We start from the raw sequence: 21966 nt of genomic DNA, 5'->3' as shown, positions 1-21966 counted from the left end.
GAGCAGGATTGTGTGGGACAGGCAGTGAGAGTGCCCAGCCCGGATGCCCGCATGCCTGTGCCCCTGCCCTTCAAGGGTCCTCTAGCTATCCCACAGCTCAGCTGTCCCACAGCCCAGCAGCTCTCCACCAGCCTGCATACTGATCCCTGCAGGCTGGTTCAAAAAGGGTCCATAGTCCATGCGATGGCTTCACTTCTACTCCTTCTGTGTCCCATCCTGCCTCACCCCTTTATGGGCTCACTGGAGCACAAAATCCCTTCCTTTTTGCAGCTTCAAACGGAAGCATTCTTACCAATCATTTCTCCTAGTTTGACTCTTAGGAGCTGTTCACTAATTTCCTAGGAGGACCCACATGTTTGATTCTTACATGGTATCTCAGGTATAATTCTAAATGTGTTTACAAACAGAACCTGGTAAGGGGGCAGGTTTTTCTCTTTCTTAAACTTTATTTTTACTGAGATATAATTGATATGTTGTGTAAGTTTTAAGGTGTACACTGTGTAGGATAAGGTGTTTATTTGATAGCTTTACATATTGCAAAATGATTACTACCATGTTCCTCTGTCATGAACTTCCCTGATGGCTCAGATGGTAAAGAATTTGGCTGCAACGTGGGAGACCCAGGTTCGATCTCTGGGTCGGGAAGATCCCCTGGAGAAGGGAATGGCAACCCACTCCAGTACTCTTGGCTGGGAAAGTCCATAGACAGAGGAGCCTGGAGGGCTACAGTCCATGGGGTTGCAAAGAGACATGACTAAGCGACTAACACCTCTGTCATATCATGTAATTATCATTTTACTTCTTTTTTATGGTAGGAATAGTTAAGATCTTGTCTCTTAGCAGTACTGAAGTTTATAATACATCATTGTTGCCTATATTTTCTCTTTTGTTTTCCATCTGAAACTAGTTTAAAAAAGGACTGTGTTTTTGTTGTTGTTATTTAGTTGCTAAGTCGTGTCCAACTGTTTGTGACCCCATGAGCTGTAGCACACCAGGCTTCCCTGTCCTTCACTATCTCTCGGAGTTTGCTGAAACTCAGGTCCATTGATGGTGATAGTGTCCAACCATCTAAAACTCTGTCACCCACTTCTCTTGCTCTCAGTCTTTCCCAGCATCAAGGTCTTTTCCAATGAGCCAGCTCTTCACACCAGGTGGCCAAAGTATTGAAACTTCATCATGAGTACTTCCAGCAAATATTCAGGGTTGATTTCCTTTAGGATTGACTGGTTTGATCTCCTTGCAGTCCAAGGGACTCTCTAGAGTCTTCTCCAACACCACAATTCAAAAGCATCAATTCTTGGTGCTCAGCCTTCTTTATAGTCCAACCCTCACATCTATACATGACTACTGGAAAAAACCATAGCTTAGACTAGATGGACCTTTGTTGGCAAAGTGATGTCTCTGCTTTTTAATACTCTGTCTAGGTTTGTCATAGCTTTCCTTCCCAGGACCAAGCGTCTTTTAATTTCATGGCTGCAGTCACTGTCTGCAGTGATCTTGGAGCCCCAGAAAAGAAAATCTGTCACTGTTTCCACTTTCTCCCCATTATTTGCCATGAAATGGTGGGACTGGATGCCATGATCTTTTTTGAATGTTAAGTTGTAAGCCAGCTTTTTCACTATCTTTCACCTTTATCTAGAGGCTCTTTAGCTCCTCTTTGCTTTCTGCCATTGGAGTGGTATCATCTGCATATCTGAGGCTGTTGATAGATCTCCCAGCAGTTTTGATTCCAGCTTGTGATTCATCCAGCCTGGCATTTCACATGATGTACTCTGCATAGAAGTTAAATTAGCAGTGTGACAATATACAGCCTTGAGTACTCATTTCCTAATTTTGAACCAGTCTTTTGTTCCTTGTCTGGTCCTAACAGTTGCTTCTTGACCTGTATAACCAGTTTCTCAGGAGACAGATAAGGTGGTCTGATATTTCCATGTCTTGAATTTTCCAGTTTGTTGTGATCCACATAGACAAAGGCTTTAGCATAGTCGATGAAGCAGATTTTTTTTTTTTTTTAATTCCCTTGCTTTTTCGATGATCCAGCAGATGTTCGCAATTTGATCTCTGATTCCTCTGCCTTTTCTCAATCCAGCTTGTACATTTGGAAGTTCTCAGTTCTCATACTGTTGAATACTAGCTTGAAGGATTTTGAGTATTACTTTGCTAGCATGTGAAATGAGTGCAATTGTGTGGTAGTTTGAATATTCTTTGGCATTGTCATTCTTTGGGATTGGGATGAAAACCGACCTTTTCCAGTCCTGTGGCCACTGCTGAGTTTTCCAAATTTGCTGACATACTGAGTGCAATACTTTAGCAGCAGTACTTTCTAGGTTTTTAAATAGCTCAGCTGGAATTCCATCATCTCCACTAGCTTTGTTTGTTGTAATACTTCCTAACGCCCACTTGACTTCACACTCCATGATGTCTGGCTCTAGGTAAGTGACCACACCATCATCATTATCCCAGTCATTAACACTTTTTTTGGTGTAGTTCTGTGTATTCTTGCACCTCTTATCTCTTCTGCTTCTGTTAGGTCCTTACCCTTTCTGTCCTTTATCTTGCCACCTCTTCTTATCTCTTCTGCTTCTGTTAGGTCCTTACCCTTTCTGTCCTTTATCTTGCCACCTCTTCTTATCTCTTCTGCTTCTGTTAGGTCCTTACCCTTTCTGTCCTTTATCGTGGCCATCCTTTTATGAAGTATTCCCTTCATATCTTCAGTTTTCTTAAAGAGATCTCTAGTGTTTCCCTTTCTATTGTTTTCCTGTATTTGTTTGCATTGTTCACTTAAGGCTTTCTTACCTTTCCTTGCTATTCCCTGGAACTCTGCATTCAGTTGGGTATATCTTTCCGTTTCTCTCTTGCCTTTTTCTTCTCTTCTTTTCTCAGGTATTTGTGAAGCCTCATCAAACAACCACTTTGCCTTCTTGCATTTTTTTTTTCTTGGGGATGGTTTTGGTCACCTCCTCCTGTACAGTGTTACGAACCACCGTCCATAGTTCTTCAGACACTTTACCAGATCTAATCCCTTGAATCTATTCATCACTTCCATTGTATAATCATAAGGTATTTGATAAAGGTTATACTGAGTGACCTAGTTGTTTTCCCTACTTACTTCAGTTTAAGCCTGAATTTTGCAATAAGGAGTTCATGATCTGAGCCACAGTCAGCTCCAGGTCTTGTTTTTGCTGACTTAATAGAGTTTTTCCATCTTCGACTGCAAAGAATATAATCAGTCTGATTTCAGTATTGACGATTTGGTGATGTCCATGTGTGGAGTCACGTCTTGTGTTGTTGAAAGAGGGTGTTTGCTATGACCTTATCCATATTTCTCCCTGTGTTAGCATTGAAATTCTGGACTGGGTAGAATCATGATAATTTTTCTCTCTCTGTATTGAATCCTGTTTCAACCTGGAATTGAAAAAATTATGAGATAAAGACATTTCAGATTTTGTTGGGGTCTTTTGGTTTATTTTATATTGACTAGGAAGGAGTAATTGAAATTTTGCTGTTTTTCCCCTTACACAGTTTTTTTTTTAATTGATTACATAAGGTACACCCCCTTTAAAGGATGTACTTCAGTGGTTTTTAATATATTCACAGAACTGTGCAACTACCACCACTCATTCCAGAACATTTTTATCATGCCAGAAAGAGACATGTTTGGTAGCAGTCAGTCCCTCTGACTCCCTCCTCCCAGTCCGAGTTTTTGACTGGACATATGTTTTCCATTTCTCTCAGATGTACCTCAGAGTAGAATTGTTGGGTAATATTATAACTCCATGTTTAACTTCTTGAGGAATTGCCAGACTGTTTTTCCAAAGCAGTCTACATCATTTTGTATTCCTCCCAGCATTAAATGAGGGTTCTTGTTTCCCTACATCCTCACCAACATTTTGTCCATCTTAGTGGGTTTTAAGTGGTATCTCATTGTGATTTTCATGGTGATTTCCCAAATGGCTGTTAATGTTGAGCATGTTTTCGTGTACTTCCTGGCCATTTGTATATCCTCTTTGGAGTTACTATGTGTGTAAGTGTGTGCACATGTGTACACGTGTTCTTACCACTAAAGTTGTAGTCCATAACACATGATTTGTTTTTGAGGATCCATGAGAGTTTTCCTTCACTTTCTCAGTGCCTGGAAAAGCTGTACCACTACCATGTCTTAATAATGTTATCAGTGTTTTTAATACCATGACTATTGTGCTGCCCCTGCTTTCTTGTTGGCTTTTGGTGTTGGAAAGTACTATATGAATTGAAGTTCATACCTGTAGTTCTAAGAGATCTTAAGTTTGTATTACTATAGCTATTTATTTAAACTCTTGTTTACTAGTTCAAAAAATTATTATAAAAGTGGTAAATGGTAGTGTTAAAAATTCAAACAAAATTAGGGAGACTTCTCCTGTGGTCCAGTAGTTAAGAATCCACCTTGTAATGCAGGTTGCCTGGGTTCAACCCTGATCAGGGAACTAATATTCCACATTCTGCAATAAAGAGCTTACGTGCTGTATCGAGAGCATCTGTGCCCCGCAGCGGAAGACCCTGCGTGATGCACCAAAGAGACCACGTGCCACAACTAAAACCTGAATATTTAAAAAATTCAAACAAAAAAGGAAACAAGAAAATTAACATTCTCACATTTTGTATTTGACACAGTATTCCACAGTCAGTTTCCCCAAGGTAAATTAAAGGGGTTTAGAGTTTCATAGGTATCCTCCCAGAAATTAATCTCTTCATATGCGTATCCATATATGTAACTTCCATAAATGAGATTGATATGTGTGTAATCTCCCATAATATGCTATTTTCTTTCAGTAATTGAGGATGTATTTCCTTTAACCTAAATACAGTTCTGCATCATAGTTTTCTGCATAGTATTCTCTTCTTTGTGTTTACTTTGATTAACTAGCTTTGTAGTGATTAGATGTTTATGTGTTCTCGGCTTTCATTATTGTAAGTAATGCGACCACGAACTCCTTGTATGTTCGCGGATGGGTTTGTTCTGAGCGTCAATGTGTAGGTGGAATTAGCTAGTCTGAAACATAGTGCATTTTCATTTTAAAACATGTCACCGGTTGCCCTCCAGGAAGATTATACTGATTTATACACTAACCAGAAATACATCAGTGTGCCTCCACATAGCACTACTGTCTTTAAATGATAGCTCCAGTAATCTCTTGGTTTTTATTTTACTCATTTGATTATTCGTAAGACAGTCCACTTGTATTTAGTATTTTTTAAAGTATTGTGTCCTTCATATTATTTTTGACCAATGAATTTCTAAAAACTTGCTTTTCTTCTTTTTGTGTCATGTGACCTTGTATTTGTTTTTTTTTAAAGAAGCTTTAGTTCTTTGATTATAATTTCTTAGCATCGTGACTGTACTATTTTTTGTACTATTATGCTAAGTAAAATAATTTCACCTATTTTCCTTGTATTGGTCCTGTCAGCAGCCTACTTAGGTCTGTTTACTGTACCATCCATATTCACTGTGACCTGTCTCATCAGGCTACCAAAATTCTTCCCTAGGGCAATAGTAATTTTTCCTGTATTGGCAACACACTAAGATGGTGGTGTTCTTTCCAGTACCATCAAATCTGAGGCATAAAAGAGTGTTTTCAAGAAGGAAGGATTTAATAATAGCAGTATTCAGTTAAGCCACAGTTTCAGGAAGATGAAGGCTGAGAGTCAGTGAACTACTTGGGCTGCGGTCCCTAGGGACCCATCAGTTGGGGCCAGTGATAGGTCATGCAGATGTCAAGGTGAGGACGCACTAGAGCGAGCATAACAGATTCTTTGGTGAAATTTAGCAATGAAATTGAGAGAGAGGACTGTTGCTTATAGGGGTTAAGGTCAGATATGGGCAGGAGAAAGCTGATTTTAAGACAGGATACCTGAGCAAGTTTCTAGGCAGAAGAGAAGATATCTGAGGAAAGGTTGGCGAGCCAACAAGGACAGAATTAAATGAGTAATTTTTGGACATGGTGGGTTAATCTTGGAAAGATTGCAGGCACATATTTCTTGTTGAACAGTGGAGGAGGTTTCATATGGCTTTTGGGTTTAGGAGAGTAAGAACAGCATTATACTGTTGTAATGCATTACTCCAAAACTTAGCATTCTGGGCCAGCTTTTAATTTTACTTACAATTTTATGGATCAGGAATTTAGAAAGGGCAAAGCTGAAGGAGGTTTGTCTCTGCTTCATGATATATGGGGCCTCAGTTGAGACATTGTAAAGGCTGGAGACTAGAATCATCTGAAAACCCATCATTTACAAGTATTGCAAGACCAGGACTGCTGATGGGTGTGCCTCTCTGCATTTTTTCCTTGTGGCTTGGCTTCCTTATAGCATGGCGGCTTTGGGGTGGTCAGTCATCTTACCTGGTATCTCAGAGTTTCAAAAGGAAACGTCTCCTTTTCAGAATGGAAGCTGTGTTGCTTTATGATTTAGCCTCAAAATTCCCAATCCATTTCCGTTATATTCTGTTGGTTAAAAGCACATCAAAAGCCCATCCAGATCTACAAGGAGAATTAGAGTCTATTTCTTGTAGTAGAACTTCAAGGTTCCATAAGAACCAGTGGTTTGAGAAATGCTGTTGTGACCTTCTTTGGAGAGTACAGTCTGCCAGAAGAATGCCATAAGAAACTAGTAAAAGGATGTTGTGCACGCCACATTATGTACAGCTATATTTTGATGTAATCACTTAACCATTTATCCTAAGACATAAATTCATCTAATATTCTTTTTGTCTGGTGCAGATTATAAGACCTAAGGCCCACTGACTATATCTAACTTGCTATGCTGGGTACTTACCATAGGAATACACACGAGCTGGTACATGAGTTAGGTTTTCTGATGATGATTAAACTGGAAAATGTTAATTGCTCTTGGATTGTAAAACTAGGTGGGGCTTTAGAATGAGGCTTGGAGAGCACTTCTGTTTTTCATCTATGTGTCAAAGCACTTTTACTTACTGCAATTTGTAGTCACTCGTCTCTAAGACCTATGTTCTTTTCCCGCTTTTTTAATTCCTTTAGAAATAATGAGAATTTGGATAATTCACAATGAATTATTCTTCATTGTTTACAAGAGTTATGACGTACACCTGGGAACATGCCTGTAGTTGTGTGGATGAGTCAGATGTTGCTGTGTGCTGTGATAAACCTGTGCTCATTCATGAACAGTAGAAGTATGAAATAACAATAGGTCTTGACTTACTAAAGGAACTTAGTCTTTCAGCTGTATTTTGATGTCTGAGTGTATAATTATGTCTGTTGGTTTTAAATGGACAGGTAAGTGTTGTCAGTTCTTTTATTTTAAAAGTATTTTTGTTCCTAAAAGAATGTTTTTTTTTTTTAGTTGTGAAAGAAATCTCAATATTTCTCAGGTATCTTCTGATTTCTGAACTCTACTTTCACCCAGTTCTCATTGCAAGATCCTTTGTCTCCCCAGTTCATAATTCAATATATTGTATTTTTGCTTATCCAGAACATAATCAAGAACTAAGAAATGAGCTCAAAATCTTTGAGTTCACATGAAGAGTCCAAGTTTATGTTAAAGCTCATGTTTACTGTGGAGAAAACCCCTTGTTAAGATCTCAAATAATGTCTGTTTACTCTTCCTCTGCCTACCAAGCAAGTAAGGATAAGGCTAAGAACAAGAAGGAAGACATTAAAGCCATGAAAATCATTGTAAAACCTGGTGAACATTGCAGCCTTAGCCTGTTTGATGTAGTGATAACTTTTTTTAGGCAGGTGGACTTGCCTAAACTCATCAGGGGTTAAAAGTCAGATTATTATCAAGCTTTTGTACAGCAACATTTGGGCAAGAGGTCAGTGCAAGTAAATTTTATAATACTTTTATTGGAGCAGTGCTTAAGATTCCTCTGTCAAATGGCTGTGACTGGCACTGTGTACTTAAACAATAGAAAGTATTGGCAATGGATACGAAGTGTGTCCATTAACTATCTTTAATTGTGAATTCTAAGATTTGTAGAGTATTTATATGCTCAAAATACCTTCAGTGAAATTGAACACTTAGTTGTATGTGTTACGTTTGAGAAAAAAAGTTCATAACCCAAATTAGAGAGTCAAGTAGACCTGTAGACTGGACCACTTGGAAACAGCCGCTAGCAATCTGATCTGATGATAACTCCTGTGCATTTTAAGAACTCCTGCCAATAACCCACCCCCCGCCTACCAGGGTGCATTTAAAATGCTTTTTTCTAAAGCCTTTTCACTGGATTTAGAAATGATTCAGGACTGCTCTAGACTATAGAATGTAGAGATTGGGCTTTGACATTCTGGCTTGACCCCCATGATGTGAATTGCATTTCCACTGTGAGCTCTGTTTTCTTTGAAGCTCTTTTCTGTCAATTTTCAGTGTATTTTTTTTTTTTTTAACATTTACTTATTGCTCTAGTTACAGTACTAAAGTTACAGTACTAAAAGAAGAAGAAATCTAGATCATTTATCATAAAAGCAGAAGGAATCTTTATTTTTATTTGATGCTGTTTAGATGCAGATTCTAATTTTGTAAACATATGGACCTGTTAGTGCACTTCTGCCTCTGAAATGTTTGTAGATTCCCTGATCGCTATGTTCAGCATCTTATGGACTTTTTCACAGCTCAGTATCTTTCTTACTAGCTCGCCTTAAGTACTACACATTTTGATTTTGCAGTGTAACAAATATAATTTTTCATATATGCCATTCTCTTGGTATTGTGTTTATATGATACAATTTTACATTTAGATTATTAGTTCACTTTTCCCCCATCTAGTCTAAGAGAAAAGGATATCTTTAAGAATACCCTGTCTTGTTTAATTGCTTTTCACAAATAATGAAAGTCTGAAATTGTACAACTTGCACTGCTCTCAAGACTCTTCACAAAGACCATCAGTGTGTCTCTTCAAAAAATGTGCCAAAATTTTGTTGATGTGAATCTGATTCTCTCATGATGTTGCAGTCAAGCCGTGAGCTGGGGCTGCTGTCAGCTGAAAGTTTGACTGGCCCAAAGGATCTGCTTCGTTTCCCTGCTCTTGCCTGCTCAGGTGGTTGTTGGGAGGCCTCACAGGGCTGGTCGCAGCAAAGTAGCCAGCTTGGCCGGGTTGGGGAGGGCACCCAGGGCACCTAGCAGAGAAGCCACAGCCTTCTCTCTTGGGAGGTGACTGAATGTCTTGATTCTCTTATAAGAGTATTTCAATCTTTGGATAAGTCATTAATAAAAAGGTGAGTTAATTGTCATGTGGCCATTTTGTTTTATATAGAAATATCAAATCATTGTGTTCTGCACCTTGAACTAACATAATGTTGTAGATCAGTTATACTTCAATAAAAACAGAAAAGACAAGATAGTTTCTTTTCCTTCCTTTTTCACTTTGAGTCAGTTAGTTGTACCATCTTAAGTATTATAGGCAATACTCTTAACCCTGGCCTCAGTTAAGTTCAGTTGTGTCTGACTCTTTGCAGCCCCATGGACTTCAGCATGCCAGGTTTCCCTGGCCATCACCAACTCCCAGAACTTGCTCAGACTCATATCCATCGCGTCAGTGATGCCATCCAACCATCTCATCCTCTGTGGTCCCCTTCTCCTCCTGCCCTCAGTCTTTACCAGCATCAGGGTGTTTTCTAGTGAGTCAGCTCTTTGCATCAGGTGGCCAAAGGTATTGGAGCTTCAGCTTCAGCGTCGGTCCTTCCAATGAATATTCAGGATTGATTTCCTTTAGGACTGACTGCTTTGATCTCCTTGCAGTCCAAGAGACTGTCAAGAGTCTTCTCCAACACTCTCTCAAGAGTCTTCTTAGATTCAGGGGATTAGATCTGATAGACAAAGCCTGGCCTCTGACTCACAATCTGTGTCACTAGTCACAGTGGATTTGGGTAGTGGTGGAACGGTAGTCAACACTTATGGAGTACTTAATATGTGCCCAGATATGGTTTTGAGAAAGTGAGGTGTAGGGGCAAGTACCCAGAGAAGTAATTTACTCAGTGTCACTTAATAAGTAAATGCCACTGCTGTGGTTCCAAGTCAGCATCCCTGAATTTAGGCGCAAGTTTGTACAAGTAATTGATAAGGAGGCAAAGGCCTGTAATTATTTGTTGGGCTTTGTATTAACATTTCAAATGTTCAAGGTCTCTTATTCTGTTTACTGCAGTCACCGTAGCTCAACTGTAAAAATTGTTTCTCCGTCTGTCATATTTATCTTTTTAAGGTCATAGATAAATAAGGATCCTTTGTCTCTGGAGCATTTGTCTTTGTCTTGGTTTTCCCTCTACAGCTCTCTCCCATTTATTAGTGTTATAGGAAATACTTGATGTAATAACAGATTAATCTACATTCAAGAGTTTTTAAATAAGTTTTCCTTATTGAATCTCCACCAGTCTGAAGGGAGTTTAGCAGGTGTGTCATTGGCCTCATAATTGCTTATTTTGGGGGTAGATTCTTGGGCTATTTTTTTATACATTTATACATCCTGCTTTGTGTGTATGTGTGTGTGTGTCCAAGCCACTGTGTGGCATGAGGGTTCACGGGGTCCTTTTTCCTGACGAGGGATCAAACCTGTGCCCCCTCAGTGGAAGCACAGTCTTAACCACTGAACTGCCAGGGAGTCCCTGCCTTTTTATATTTAGCATTATTATTAGTGTTTCTACTGAGGTGTGTATGATCTAAATTTTACTTTAAATTACTAAGGAAAATAGTGTTTCCTAATTTCAACAAATTTTTAGTTGCTATACCTTACAAACATATTTCTTACAACTGTTATGTATGATATAACTGTCAAACATTACGAAGTTTGTGTATAATATGATTTTAAAGCAGTAATTTATTTTCTTATTTGTTTTGTAACCTGAAAATCATGGTTACTAAAGAATGATTCTAAAATTGTGTTCATGAAGGTCAATTACAATAGATACTTATGTAACATTGATGAACCATTTCCAACTTCTTATCTTGTATTGAGAAAATGCATACTGCTTAAAATGCCAGTTTCTATTTTATATCAGAGTTTTTCTGTATTCATTCACAATTCCATACAGTTAATTCATACTTTAATCATCATAAAGAAAAGGGGTATATATATTAGCTATGCAGGTCAAGAAGCGACAGTTAGAACTGGACATGGAACAATAGACTGGTTCCAAATCAGGAAAGAAGTACATCGAGGCTGTATATTGTCACCCTGCTTATTTAACTTACATGCAGAGTTCAGTTCAGTTCAGTTGCTCAGTCGTGTCCGACTCTTTGCGACCCCATGAATTGCAGCACGCCAGGCCTCTCTGTCCGTCACCAACTCCCGGAGTCTACCCATGATGTGAAATGCTGGGCTGAATGAAGCACCAGCTGGAATCAAGATTGCTGGGAGAAATATCAATAACCTCAGATATGCAGATGACACCACCCTTATGGCAGAAAGCGAAGACGAACTAAAGAGCTTCTTGATGAGAGTGAAAGAGGAGAGTGAAAATGTTGGCTCAAAACTCAACATTCAGAAAACTAAAGTCATGATACCCAGTCCCATCACTTCATGGCAAATAGATGGGTAAACAATGGAAACAGTGAGAGACTTAATTTTGGGGGGCTCCAAAATCACTGCAGATGATGTCTGAAGCCTTGAAATTAAAAGATGCTTGCTCCTTGGAAGAAAAGCTATGACCAACCTAAACAGCATATTAACAAGCAGAGACATTACCAACAAAGGTCCTTCTAGTGAAAGCTACGGTTTTTCCAGTAGTCATGTATGGATGTGAGAGTTGAACCATAAAGAAAGCTGAGCACCAAAGAATTGATGCTTTTGAACTGTGGTGTTGGAGAAGACTCTTGAGAGTCCCTTGGACTACAAGGTGATCACACCTGTCAATCCTAAAGGAAATCAGTTCTGAATATTCGTTGGAAGGACTGATGTTGAAGCTGAAACTCCAATACTTTGGCCACCTGATGTGAAGAACTAATTCATCTGAAAAGAGCATGATGCTGGGAAAGATTGAAGGCGGGAGGAGAAGGGGATGACAGAGGATGAGATGGTTGGATGGCATCACCGATGTGATGGACATGAGTTTGAGCAAGCTCTGGGAGTTGATGATGGACAGGGAAGCCTGGTGTGCTGAAGTCCACGGGATCACAAAGAGTTGGACACGACTGAGTGAACTGACTGATTTTAGCTGATGGGTGAACTTTATCATAGTAGAAAGAGCACAGTGTTTAGAATCTAGCAGAGCTTGATTCTAATCCTAACTAATGCTTCCATCCTGGGTGATGCCGGACTAGTATGTGTAACAAACAACCCCCCGCGCCACCACCACCAACAGAGACAAACACACATGTTCAGTAGAAATGATGATAGAGCATCCCAGTGTTGTTTGCCTTAGATGGCGTCATAAACAAGAGTCTAGAGTGGGCCCTGAGCAGATTTTTCCTTTATTTTCCCCTTTAACCTGCTTTTTAGAGTTTGTTTCTGAGCATCTGGGATCCCACCCACATGCATTATCCAGGCCTGCAAAAGAGCCTCTCTCCTCTGCCCCAGGGATTGGAGCTGGTCTCCACCTGCTCTGGGTTTGCCTGGTCATCCAGATAGCTCCTCGCACCACCACACCTTTGGAATGAGTAAGAGGCAGGTTGAAAGATGGCATTCTTTTTTATTATGGAAATTCTCAAACATAAAGTAATTTTAAAGAATAATATGGGGAATCCTTGCATTTCATCTATTTTAGCATCATTGAATAATTATATTTTCTTTTATTATATGCATATGTGATGTATATGCATTTTTCTTATGCTTCATTACTTAAAAGGCAGTTAAAATTTAAAAACATCATGACATTTACAGCAGACATCTATGAAAAAGTACATTCTCCTGTTATATAACCATATCATTGTGTTACACTGAAGAAAATGAATTATTCCATAATGTCATCTAATTTTCTTTAAATTTATCTAACTGTGTTAAGAAATGACTTTGTTGATGCTTTTTTCCTTTTTAAATTTAAGGCAATTAGCATTTGCTATTACATTGGTTATTATGCTTCTTTAATCCTTTTCTTATTTTTTAAAATTTTTATTGTTTGGGCCACACCGTGTGGCTTATAGGATCTTAGTTCTCTGACCAGGGATTGCAACTGGGCCACAGCCATGAAAACGCTGAGTCCTAGCCACTGGACCACCAGGGGAGGTCCCTTTCCTGTCTTTGGTTAGATTTATTCCTCAGTATATATGTATATATATGTATGTATATATATATATATATATGTATGTATGTATATATATATATTTTAGGATTATGTCTGTGTGATTTATCTTTCTTTAAAATTTGTTTAGTTTTTGGTTGCACTGGGTTTTCGTTCCTTCACACAGCTTTCTCTAGTTGCGCCAAGTGGAGGCTTCTCACTGTGGTAGCTTCTCTTGTTGAGGAACTCAGGCTCTAGGTGCGTGGGCTTAGTTGCTCCATGGCATGTGGGGTCTTCCCAGACCAGGGATTGAACCCGTATCTCCTGTATTGGCAGGTGGATTCTTATCCACTGAGCCACCAGGGTCGTCCAAAATATCATCATATTTTTAAGGTTTCAGTTTCTCATTGTTTATTGCTGCTATCTAGAAATACAGTTGTTACATCCTGAGCTTATATCCTCCTATTCTCTTTACTCAGTAGTTTTAGTAATCTTTTTGGAGATTCTTTCACCTTCTCCTATTGCCATTCAAGTTGTCTATGAATAGAGATATGTTACTGGATGCAAGCAAGTTCATGTGCTCGACACAACAGTGAGACCAAACAGACTGAAACATCAGAGTTTCAAGTAGAGAAAGGTTTATTGCAGGGCCGAGCAGGGAGACTTCAGCTTGCTTGTGCTTCAGACTACCCCGAACTCCCTCAGGGATTTCAGCAAAGCATATATTTAAAGGCAGGGTAAGGCCGGGCTGTCCCAGGGTGTGTGATCTCCTCATGCACAATTCTGTGGTTGGTTGATGGTGACCACGCCTTCAGTTCAGTTCAGTCGCTCAGTCGTGTCCGACTCTTTGCGACCCCACGAACCGCAGCACACCAGGCCTCTCTGTCTATCACCAACTCCCTGAGTCCACCCAAACCCATGTCCATCAAGTCGATGATGCCATCCAGCCATCTCATCCTCTGTCGTCCCCTTCTCCTGCCAGCATCAGGTCTCTTTACCAGCATCAGGGTCTTTTCCAATGAGTCAGCTCTTTGTATCAGGTGGCCAAAGTATTGGAGTTTTAGCTTCAACATCAGTCCTTCCAATGAACATCCAGGACTTATCTTTAGGATGGACTGGTTGGATCTCCTTGCAGTCCAAGGGACTCTCAAGAGTCTTCTCCAACACCACAGTTCAAAAGCATCAATTCTGCGGCGCTCAGCTTACTTTATAGTCCAACTCTCATATCCATACATGACCACTGGAAAAACCATAGCCTTGACTAGACGGACCTTTGTTGGCAAAGTAATGTCTCTGCTTTTTAATATGCTGTCTAGGTTGGTCATAACTTTCCTTCCAAGGAGTAAGCGTCTTTTAATTTCATGGCTGCAATCACCATCTGCAGTGATTTTGGAGCCCAGAAAAATAAAGTCAGCCACTGTTTCCCCATCTATTTGCCATGAAGTGACGGGACCGGGTGCCATGATCTTAGTTTTCTGAATGTTGAGCGTTAAGCCAATTTTTTCACTCTCCTCTTTCACTTTCATCAAGAGGCTCTCTAGTTCTTCTTCCCTTTCTGCCATAAGGGTGGTGTCATCTGCATATCTGAGGTTATTGATATTTCTCCTGGCAATCTTGATTCCAGCTTGTGCTTCCTCCAGCCCAGCATTTCTCATGATATACTCTGTGTATAAGTTAAATAAGCAGTGTGACAATATACAGCCTTGATGTACTCCTTTTCCTATTTGGAGCCAGTTTGTTGTTCCATGTCCAGTTCTAACTGTTGCTTCCTGACCTGCATACAGGTTTCTCAAGAGGCAGCTCAGGTGGTCTGGTATTCCCATCTCTTTCAGAATTTTCCACAGTTGATTGTGATCCACACAGTGAAAGGCTTTGGCATAGTCAATAAAGCAAACATAGATGTTTTTCTGGAACTCTCTTGCTTTTTCGATAATCCATCGGATGTTGGCAATTTGATCTCTGGTTCCTCTGCTTGTTCTAAAGCCAGCTTGAACATCTGGAAGTTCACGGTTCATGTATTGCTGAAGCTTGTCTTGGAGAATTTTAAGCATTACTAGCATGTGAGATGAGTGCAATTGTGTGGTAGTTTGAGCGTTCTTTGGCATTGCCTTTCTTTGGGATTGGAATGAAAACTGACCTTTTCCAGTCCTGTGGCCACTGCTGAGTTTTCCAGATTTGCTGGCATATTGAGTGCAGCACTTTCACAGCATCATCTTTGAGGATTTGAAATAGCTCAACTGGAATTCCATCACCTCCACTAGCTTCGTTCGTAGGCACCAGTAAGCCTGGGGGCTACCTGCTCTTGATCATCAAGTAATTAATTTCTGACATTTGGTGGTGGTTTTAGCATCTGAAAAACTTAGGTATATGCTTGAGATACTATTATCTGGGTACCTCAGAGAAGAGCTATGGCACAGGATATAGGGGAGGGGTCTGTCCCAGGAAGACTCCATAAGGGCCTCTTTGGTTACAGATAGTTTTACATCTTCCTTTCAGTTTATTTTGCCCAGTTGTGCTGACCAGAGCTTCCAGGCCAGTGTAGAATAAAAATAGGGAGAGTAGTCTCACTTACCTTGTTCCTGATTTTAGCAGTTAAAGCATTCATTCTTTCACAGTTAGGACTGATGTTATCTGTAGATTTTTCATAGATGTTCTTTTTGTCCTGCTTTGTTGAGACTTTTCATCAGGAATGCATGTTGAATATCATGAAGTATTTTTTGTGTGCTTGTTGATCTGATATATAGTTTTTGCTCTTTTGGTGTGTTATTTGTGGTGAATTACATCCATTGATTTTTGAGTATTGAACAACTTTTAATTCCTAGAATACTCCCTACTTGGTCATGATGTATTATCCTTTTAATGTATTGTTTAATTTGTTGCATCACTATCAGAGGGCTAAGAAACTAGGGTCAGTGAAAAAATTGATACTTAATATCTTTTGCTAGAAAATCATTTGCTGAAAATTCTTCCAAGCTTTTGTCTATGAGAGAGTTCTGAACTTTTGATTCACTATTCAAATTGAACCTGTCTTGTGCTTAGCAAGGAAAAGGGAGTCATCTTTATCCTGGCCAACAGTACACCTGAAATAGCTGAGAAGGATAGTTTCAGAATTGTTTCCTTTGAAGCCTTCCTTATAAATGGTGCAGGAAGAGCTGTAGTTATAGTTTTTTGGGTGTGCTTGGGAGATAGGGATCGGAGTGGACTTAAAAACTGTTTAATAATCCATTCTTGCTCGCTTGTATTTGTAATCCAATCTAATATATATTTTTAAAGACTAAAAGGAAAACTTTGGGGAATTCCCTGGAGGTCCAGTGGTTAGGACTTTCACTGCCTAGGGCGTGGGTTCAGTCCTTGTTCAGGGAACTTAAGATCCTCCGAGATGCGAGACATGGCCAAGGTGTGTTTTTTGATTTTTTTTAAAGAAGTATAAAAGGAAAACTTTTTAAGTGATGAATGCATGATTTATAATAAACAGTGTAAGTCATGAAGTACAGTTGTATCAACCAAACCACTAAGTCAAGGGAGTCATCCATTGCTGGAGCCTTTCTGGTTCTCTGCTTGATGCCATCAGCAGGGTCCTTGTGTGGCCCTGCTGTTACCCGATGCTCCTGTGCTGAATGACGGTGAAGAAGCAGAAGGAGGGGGCCTTGTCTAGCCTTTGACTGTTCTCAGGATTCCTTTTGTTTGGACAGTGTTGTGTAGGACACAGGGTTTCCTCTGCTAGTAGCCATCGTGGTATGTGTTGTTTGCTCATTGCAGGGAATTGGAGAAGAGAACTCATTTTCTCTTAATTTCCTGGATGCTGAGGCAGTTGGTGAGGTCTGCTGTATGATGTGCTCCACCCTCTTGGCAGCCTGAGAGTTATCATGCTGTGAGAAGAGACTGAAAAATGTTTGGAAAGACTGTCACTTGCTGTAGAAATCAGGAAATTAAGATTTGAGAATACATGGACTCACATTTGAAATTATGTACATCAATTTTCAAAATAAAAATTAGGATCAGAGCTAAATTTTGTATGCTGCGTGGCAAGGCCAAAAAGAAAAAAAAAATTAGGATATGTTTGATACTTTCAGTTGTGTTTATATGTTTGTTTTAAGATTTACTTTTATGCCCCTCTTGTTTAGTTAGCCTTTGTTTTTTTGTTTTTTTTTTTGCATAGTATTCTTAGTGTGAGGGCATAGTATTCTTAGTGTGAGGGCTCCTGAGATAATTGGACTACACTAGTAATTTCTTCAACTTTCAGTCCTATTGAGAAAAGGAACAGCTGGGCTTCTGCTGTGATTACACTGGAAATAGTGCCCGTTGATTGTAGCTCACATGTACACACCCTGACTGTTCAGGAATTCAAATCTGAAACATACAGTAGTGGCACAGGTTTCTTCTCTTTATACATAATTAAATTAGTTTTAAATTTAGAATCTTTCATGTTAGTGATAATATGCAATTAAATGGTAAATAGCTTTCAATTAAGCTATCAAATGTTCCTGTGTAGTAAGACTGGGAAATGGTCCTCTGGGTATTAAAAATGGAATGCATTTCTTACTGGTGAACAAAGCATGCTTTGGAGTCAGACCCGACTTCCAGCCCTGAACCAACTACTTATGGTCTCTGAGACTTTTGTCCAGTTCAGCAGTGTAGAAATTACACTGTCTGCTCTGAGTGGTTGTAAGAAACAATAGACATCAGTGTTTCCTAAATACTTTGTGCTGCGAAATGTGTCTAGTTTCTTGACGAAATGGTTTTGTGTGTCTGGAATTTGTAGCATCTTCTGTGCTCTTGGAGGTTCCCAGTGTGTGTTAAGACACTGGGTTCTGAGAACCCCTTTGGTCCAGAAATCTACTTGCTTTGTTCAGCTTAGCATTTCCCAGACAGAACTTCTCCTCCCTTCCTCCTTCCTCTCCCGCTGGCTCGCCTTGTGGAAGGTCTGCAACATGTTTCGATTTACTTTTGTTTCAGTGGATCATGATTTTGAAAATACAGTGCTTAGCACAGTATCCCTAGTTTACTTGAATAGTAGTCAGTTTCTTTTCCTCCTTTTCATTGTTAATTTGAATGATTTAAACACTGTTGTGAATTCAGAGCCCACTTGAATTTGGTGTAGCCTTGTATGTAAGTAATAAGCCATTTTTTTCTTCCAGTTTTATTGAAATAGAATTGACTTAAGCACTGTGTGAGTTTAAGCAGTACAGCCTAATGACATGTATATATTGAGAAATGATGACCACAATAAATTTAGTTACCCATTCATTCATTTAATAATTTATTATGTTTTATTCCTAATTATCTTTCATTTCAGTTCTTCTTTTGCCCCAAATGTTGTTAGAGACTTTGAAAGTTCATAGAAAGTTCTTATCTAGTTAAATTCCTGCTTTAATAATTGAACACAATTTAAATAATGATAACATTTATAATATTTCTTGAACACTCCTGGCCCTCTGACAGATGTATTGAGGGTGTGGTTTATATGCTTCCTGTTTTGAGCACGAACACTAGGCATAAACCATCCTTACCTTTCTTGAGGGATTTGTAAGAATTCTGAAGATCTGAAAAATGAGAACATCTTTGCAATTAAAAAAGAAGCAGTAGATAGTAGAAAAGTATTTTTTTTTTTTTTAGGAAAAAATTGGAAAAGATAGAGGAAAAAATAAAATAGAGATAAAAAGAATAAAAGAGTAATTTTATAATCCAGAGATGTTTGCTGCTAAATATATTTATCTTTCCAGACTTTTTCTTGTGTGTTTCACCAAAATGGTACCATATTAGGCATGCTACTTTGTACCCTGCTCATCTTATTTACAATGCGAAGTGAGGTCATGTAGATGCCTATAAAGCATTCTTACCTCCCCAAGCCCACCTTAACAATGAGTGCTCTCTCTTGCTCTCCAACCTGTTTCCTGGCAGGAGCTTGAAGTTTGAGGACAAGTGGTGAGAGGAGCAAGTTCTTTTGGTGGGTAAATTGTCATATATCGTATACTTCCTTATTGGTATGCAGAACTATGCAGAGTACACATCCTTTGTTTTGGTGAGTTGTGTTACACTGACCCCAAAAGATTTGCATTTAACTTACTAGTTAGAAATGTCCAGAGTTGGAATATACATAGTATGTGCTCCTTGATTTAAAACCTCCAGTTACTGTTACAGTGTGTTGGGTTGGTTCATTTTCCTTTTTTCATTTTCCTTTTTACTATTTAGAGATTTATTTACTGGTATGAAGAACTGACAAGGAAGAAAGAGTTTCTATTACTATTTTTCTGAAAAAAAATTTTTTTTTAAACAATCATAGGTGGCTATCATCCAGTGAAAATTGGAGACCTCTTCAATGGCCGGTACCATGTTATTAGGAAGCTAGGATGGGGCCACTTCTCTACTGTCTGGCTGTGCTGGGATATGCAGTAAGTGCTCCTTGTTGTCTGTGCTGTTGATTCCTGGTCTGGGTCAACATCTTTATTTTATAACAAGCTATTTAAATATTAACTTGCTTCTGCTTTTATGTCTGAGACTTATTCTTTGCAATTGCACCATACTCGAGTCATATAGTAATTCATCCATACCAGAAAAACATTTCAAATATAAAATAATAACATATAAACATTTCAAATTAGTGGGTTTTGACTTTTTTTTTTAACGCTATGATCCATAATATGAAACTGCCTTCTTGTAGTACACATACACGTGTGTAGTGTGTGTGAATTGAAATAAAAGTGTTTTAAAATAATACTTGGTCTTAGCCATACGTGACAATGAACTCGGACATTTATCTAGTGTGCCATATTTTTATGAGGACAGAACAGCAACAAAAAGCAAAAAAGATCTACTCATGAAGCCACTGCTTAATTGTGGCCCCACAATTTGAAAAGTACTATTTTAAAGGAAAGTATTAAAAGTTTCTATTAATTAGAGCTTATTAGAGTTCATTATAATGTTTAGTTTATTAATCTAGTTAATTAGTTGTTACAGTTAACATTTCTCCTGTTAATATTTTTTTAAAATTCGTTTTTTCAAAGGGGAAAAAGATTTGTTGCGATGAAAGTTGTAAAAAGTGCCCAGCATTATACGGAGACAGCCTTGGATGAAATAAAATTGCTCAAATGTGTAAGTACTACAAATATGTGAATGATGTAAGAAAGGTTAATGACAAAATTTTACAGAGGAATTTTTCTGAATTTTACTAAATTAATTGAATTTATTATTTATAAATTCAAATACTGAATCTTTTATTTTTAAAAAAATTTTCTTTTATTTAAATAGTTTTGGTTGGTATAGTGGAAATGACTTTCAGTCTTAAACACTTCTGTTCTTGAATTTATTTTTCTTTCTCTAGGTTCGAGAAAGTGATCCTAGTGACCCAAATAAAGACATGGTAGTGCAGCTTATAGATGACTTCAAGATTTCAGGCATGAATGGAATACGTATCCTTTCTGACAGTTCTGTTGCTTCCTAATGGCTGAATTAATATTCTAGTGTTTCTTTTTAATTTTAAAAAATGTAAATATTTCAAGCCCTTATAAACTTCTGTTTGCTCTGCTGTATCACTCTTCACATGAACTCTCTAGTGTCACCGTATTAGATGATTCTTGAAAGATGAAAGCTTCTTAATTATAAGATGAGTTGTTCCTTTTGCTTTTTGAATATGGAGGCCTTACTTCTAGTTTTGGAGAAGAAATGTATCTTACAAGTGGAGCAAGGGCATCTCATAACCTCTTTTTTCCTTTGGAGAGTATCATTTTTAATTGTGCTTCTGGTCAGTTGTTTGCTTGCTTAGTAGTTTTGGAGGTGAGGCTCAGCAGGGTGAATGGGTGTGGAAGGAGTTATTTTCTCCTTCTGCCTGGGGCATTACTAAAGGATAGTCCAGGAGTGGCAGTGACAGCAGAGTAACCTTGTAGCTTAGTGTTGTTGGCACAAGTGGAGAGAAGAAATAATGTCTTTAGTTTCCAAAATGCTGTTTCCATATTTTAGTATTGAATCCTCTGAGTTAGCTCTTTGTGTGATTGACCTAGGCAATGCATTCATTTCCCAAGGTTCAGGAATACTGGACTGTGTATTCATAGTCCTTTGAGGGGTGAGTGCCAGAAGTGTGTCAAGAGCCAGGGTCTTTTCCTCCTTCCTGACCTTTTATTCTTTCCTTTATCATCTTTGGAACGGATCCAACATTTTGATGTTTGACCTGTTCAAGCTTCAGAAACCTGAGGGCAAACCCTCTCCCAGCTTTCACCCCAGAATGACATCCTATTTGTGCATCTGCTAAGACCTGATTCCTCCGGGAAGCACTCCCCTCACACCTTGTGATTTGAGGTTTTTATATTTCTTCTAGGGATTGGATTCGAGGACTCTGGCAAATTCTGGTGACTGCTGATGTTACCTCTTCCTTTGCCTTAAGATCCTTTCTGTTAACTGCAGGGTGCATTTTCCCCCTTGATAGATGGAAAGATGGAACTGGTCCTCTGTCCTGCTCTCCAAGTGAGCCTGTTTATGGTAGTCAGGGCAGGCCTTCCTCTTGCATCACATTTGGAATGTTGTTGTTAAAACAGCTGATAGAGGGAGGGTTTCTTTGGAGGAAACACCTAATTTGTAGGTCAATAGAGTTGATTTTTGATATATACACTCCAGTGGCTATCAATGCTTTGAGAATGCTCTGGTGATAATTTAGAAACCTTGGGCTTTGGCTCTATGTCTGCTATTAAGTTTAGACCTTAGTTTCCATTTTTTTTTTTTTTTTTTTCTTTTTAATGAGTTTGGGAAATAGTAAGGAACTTCTTGCTTTAGATCATCTATGCATAAGTTTGTAGCACATTTGTTTTCCAGTATTGTA

General features: G+C 38.8%; 1 protein-coding gene across 50 annotated transcripts in view; it reads left to right on the top strand.

The window, feature by feature from the left end:
- The window catches only part of SRPK2 (SRSF protein kinase 2), a 242472-nt gene that overhangs the window by 175023 nt on the left and 45483 nt on the right, over positions 1-21966 (top strand). For all 50 annotated transcript variants that reach the window (XR_014067246.1, XR_014067236.1, XR_014067235.1 and 47 more), the window contains 3 exons: positions 19441-19549; positions 20162-20249; positions 20479-20566. Coding sequence is in view for 30 of the 50 variants with exons in the window: in XM_081535870.1 (XP_081391996.1) it covers positions 19441-19549; positions 20162-20249; positions 20479-20566 (285 nt within the window). In the remaining 20 variants the exon portion in view is untranslated. The remainder of the gene's footprint in view (positions 1-19440; positions 19550-20161; positions 20250-20478; positions 20567-21966) is intronic.

The sequence above is a fragment of the Giraffa tippelskirchi genome, chromosome 10 (genome assembly GCF_054371585.1).
Source record: "Giraffa tippelskirchi isolate mGirTip1 chromosome 10, T2T-mGirTip1v1.2.pri, whole genome shotgun sequence".
Classification (NCBI taxonomy): domain Eukaryota; kingdom Metazoa; phylum Chordata; class Mammalia; order Artiodactyla; family Giraffidae; genus Giraffa; species Giraffa tippelskirchi.
This window is presented reverse-complemented; position numbering and strand designations above follow the sequence as displayed.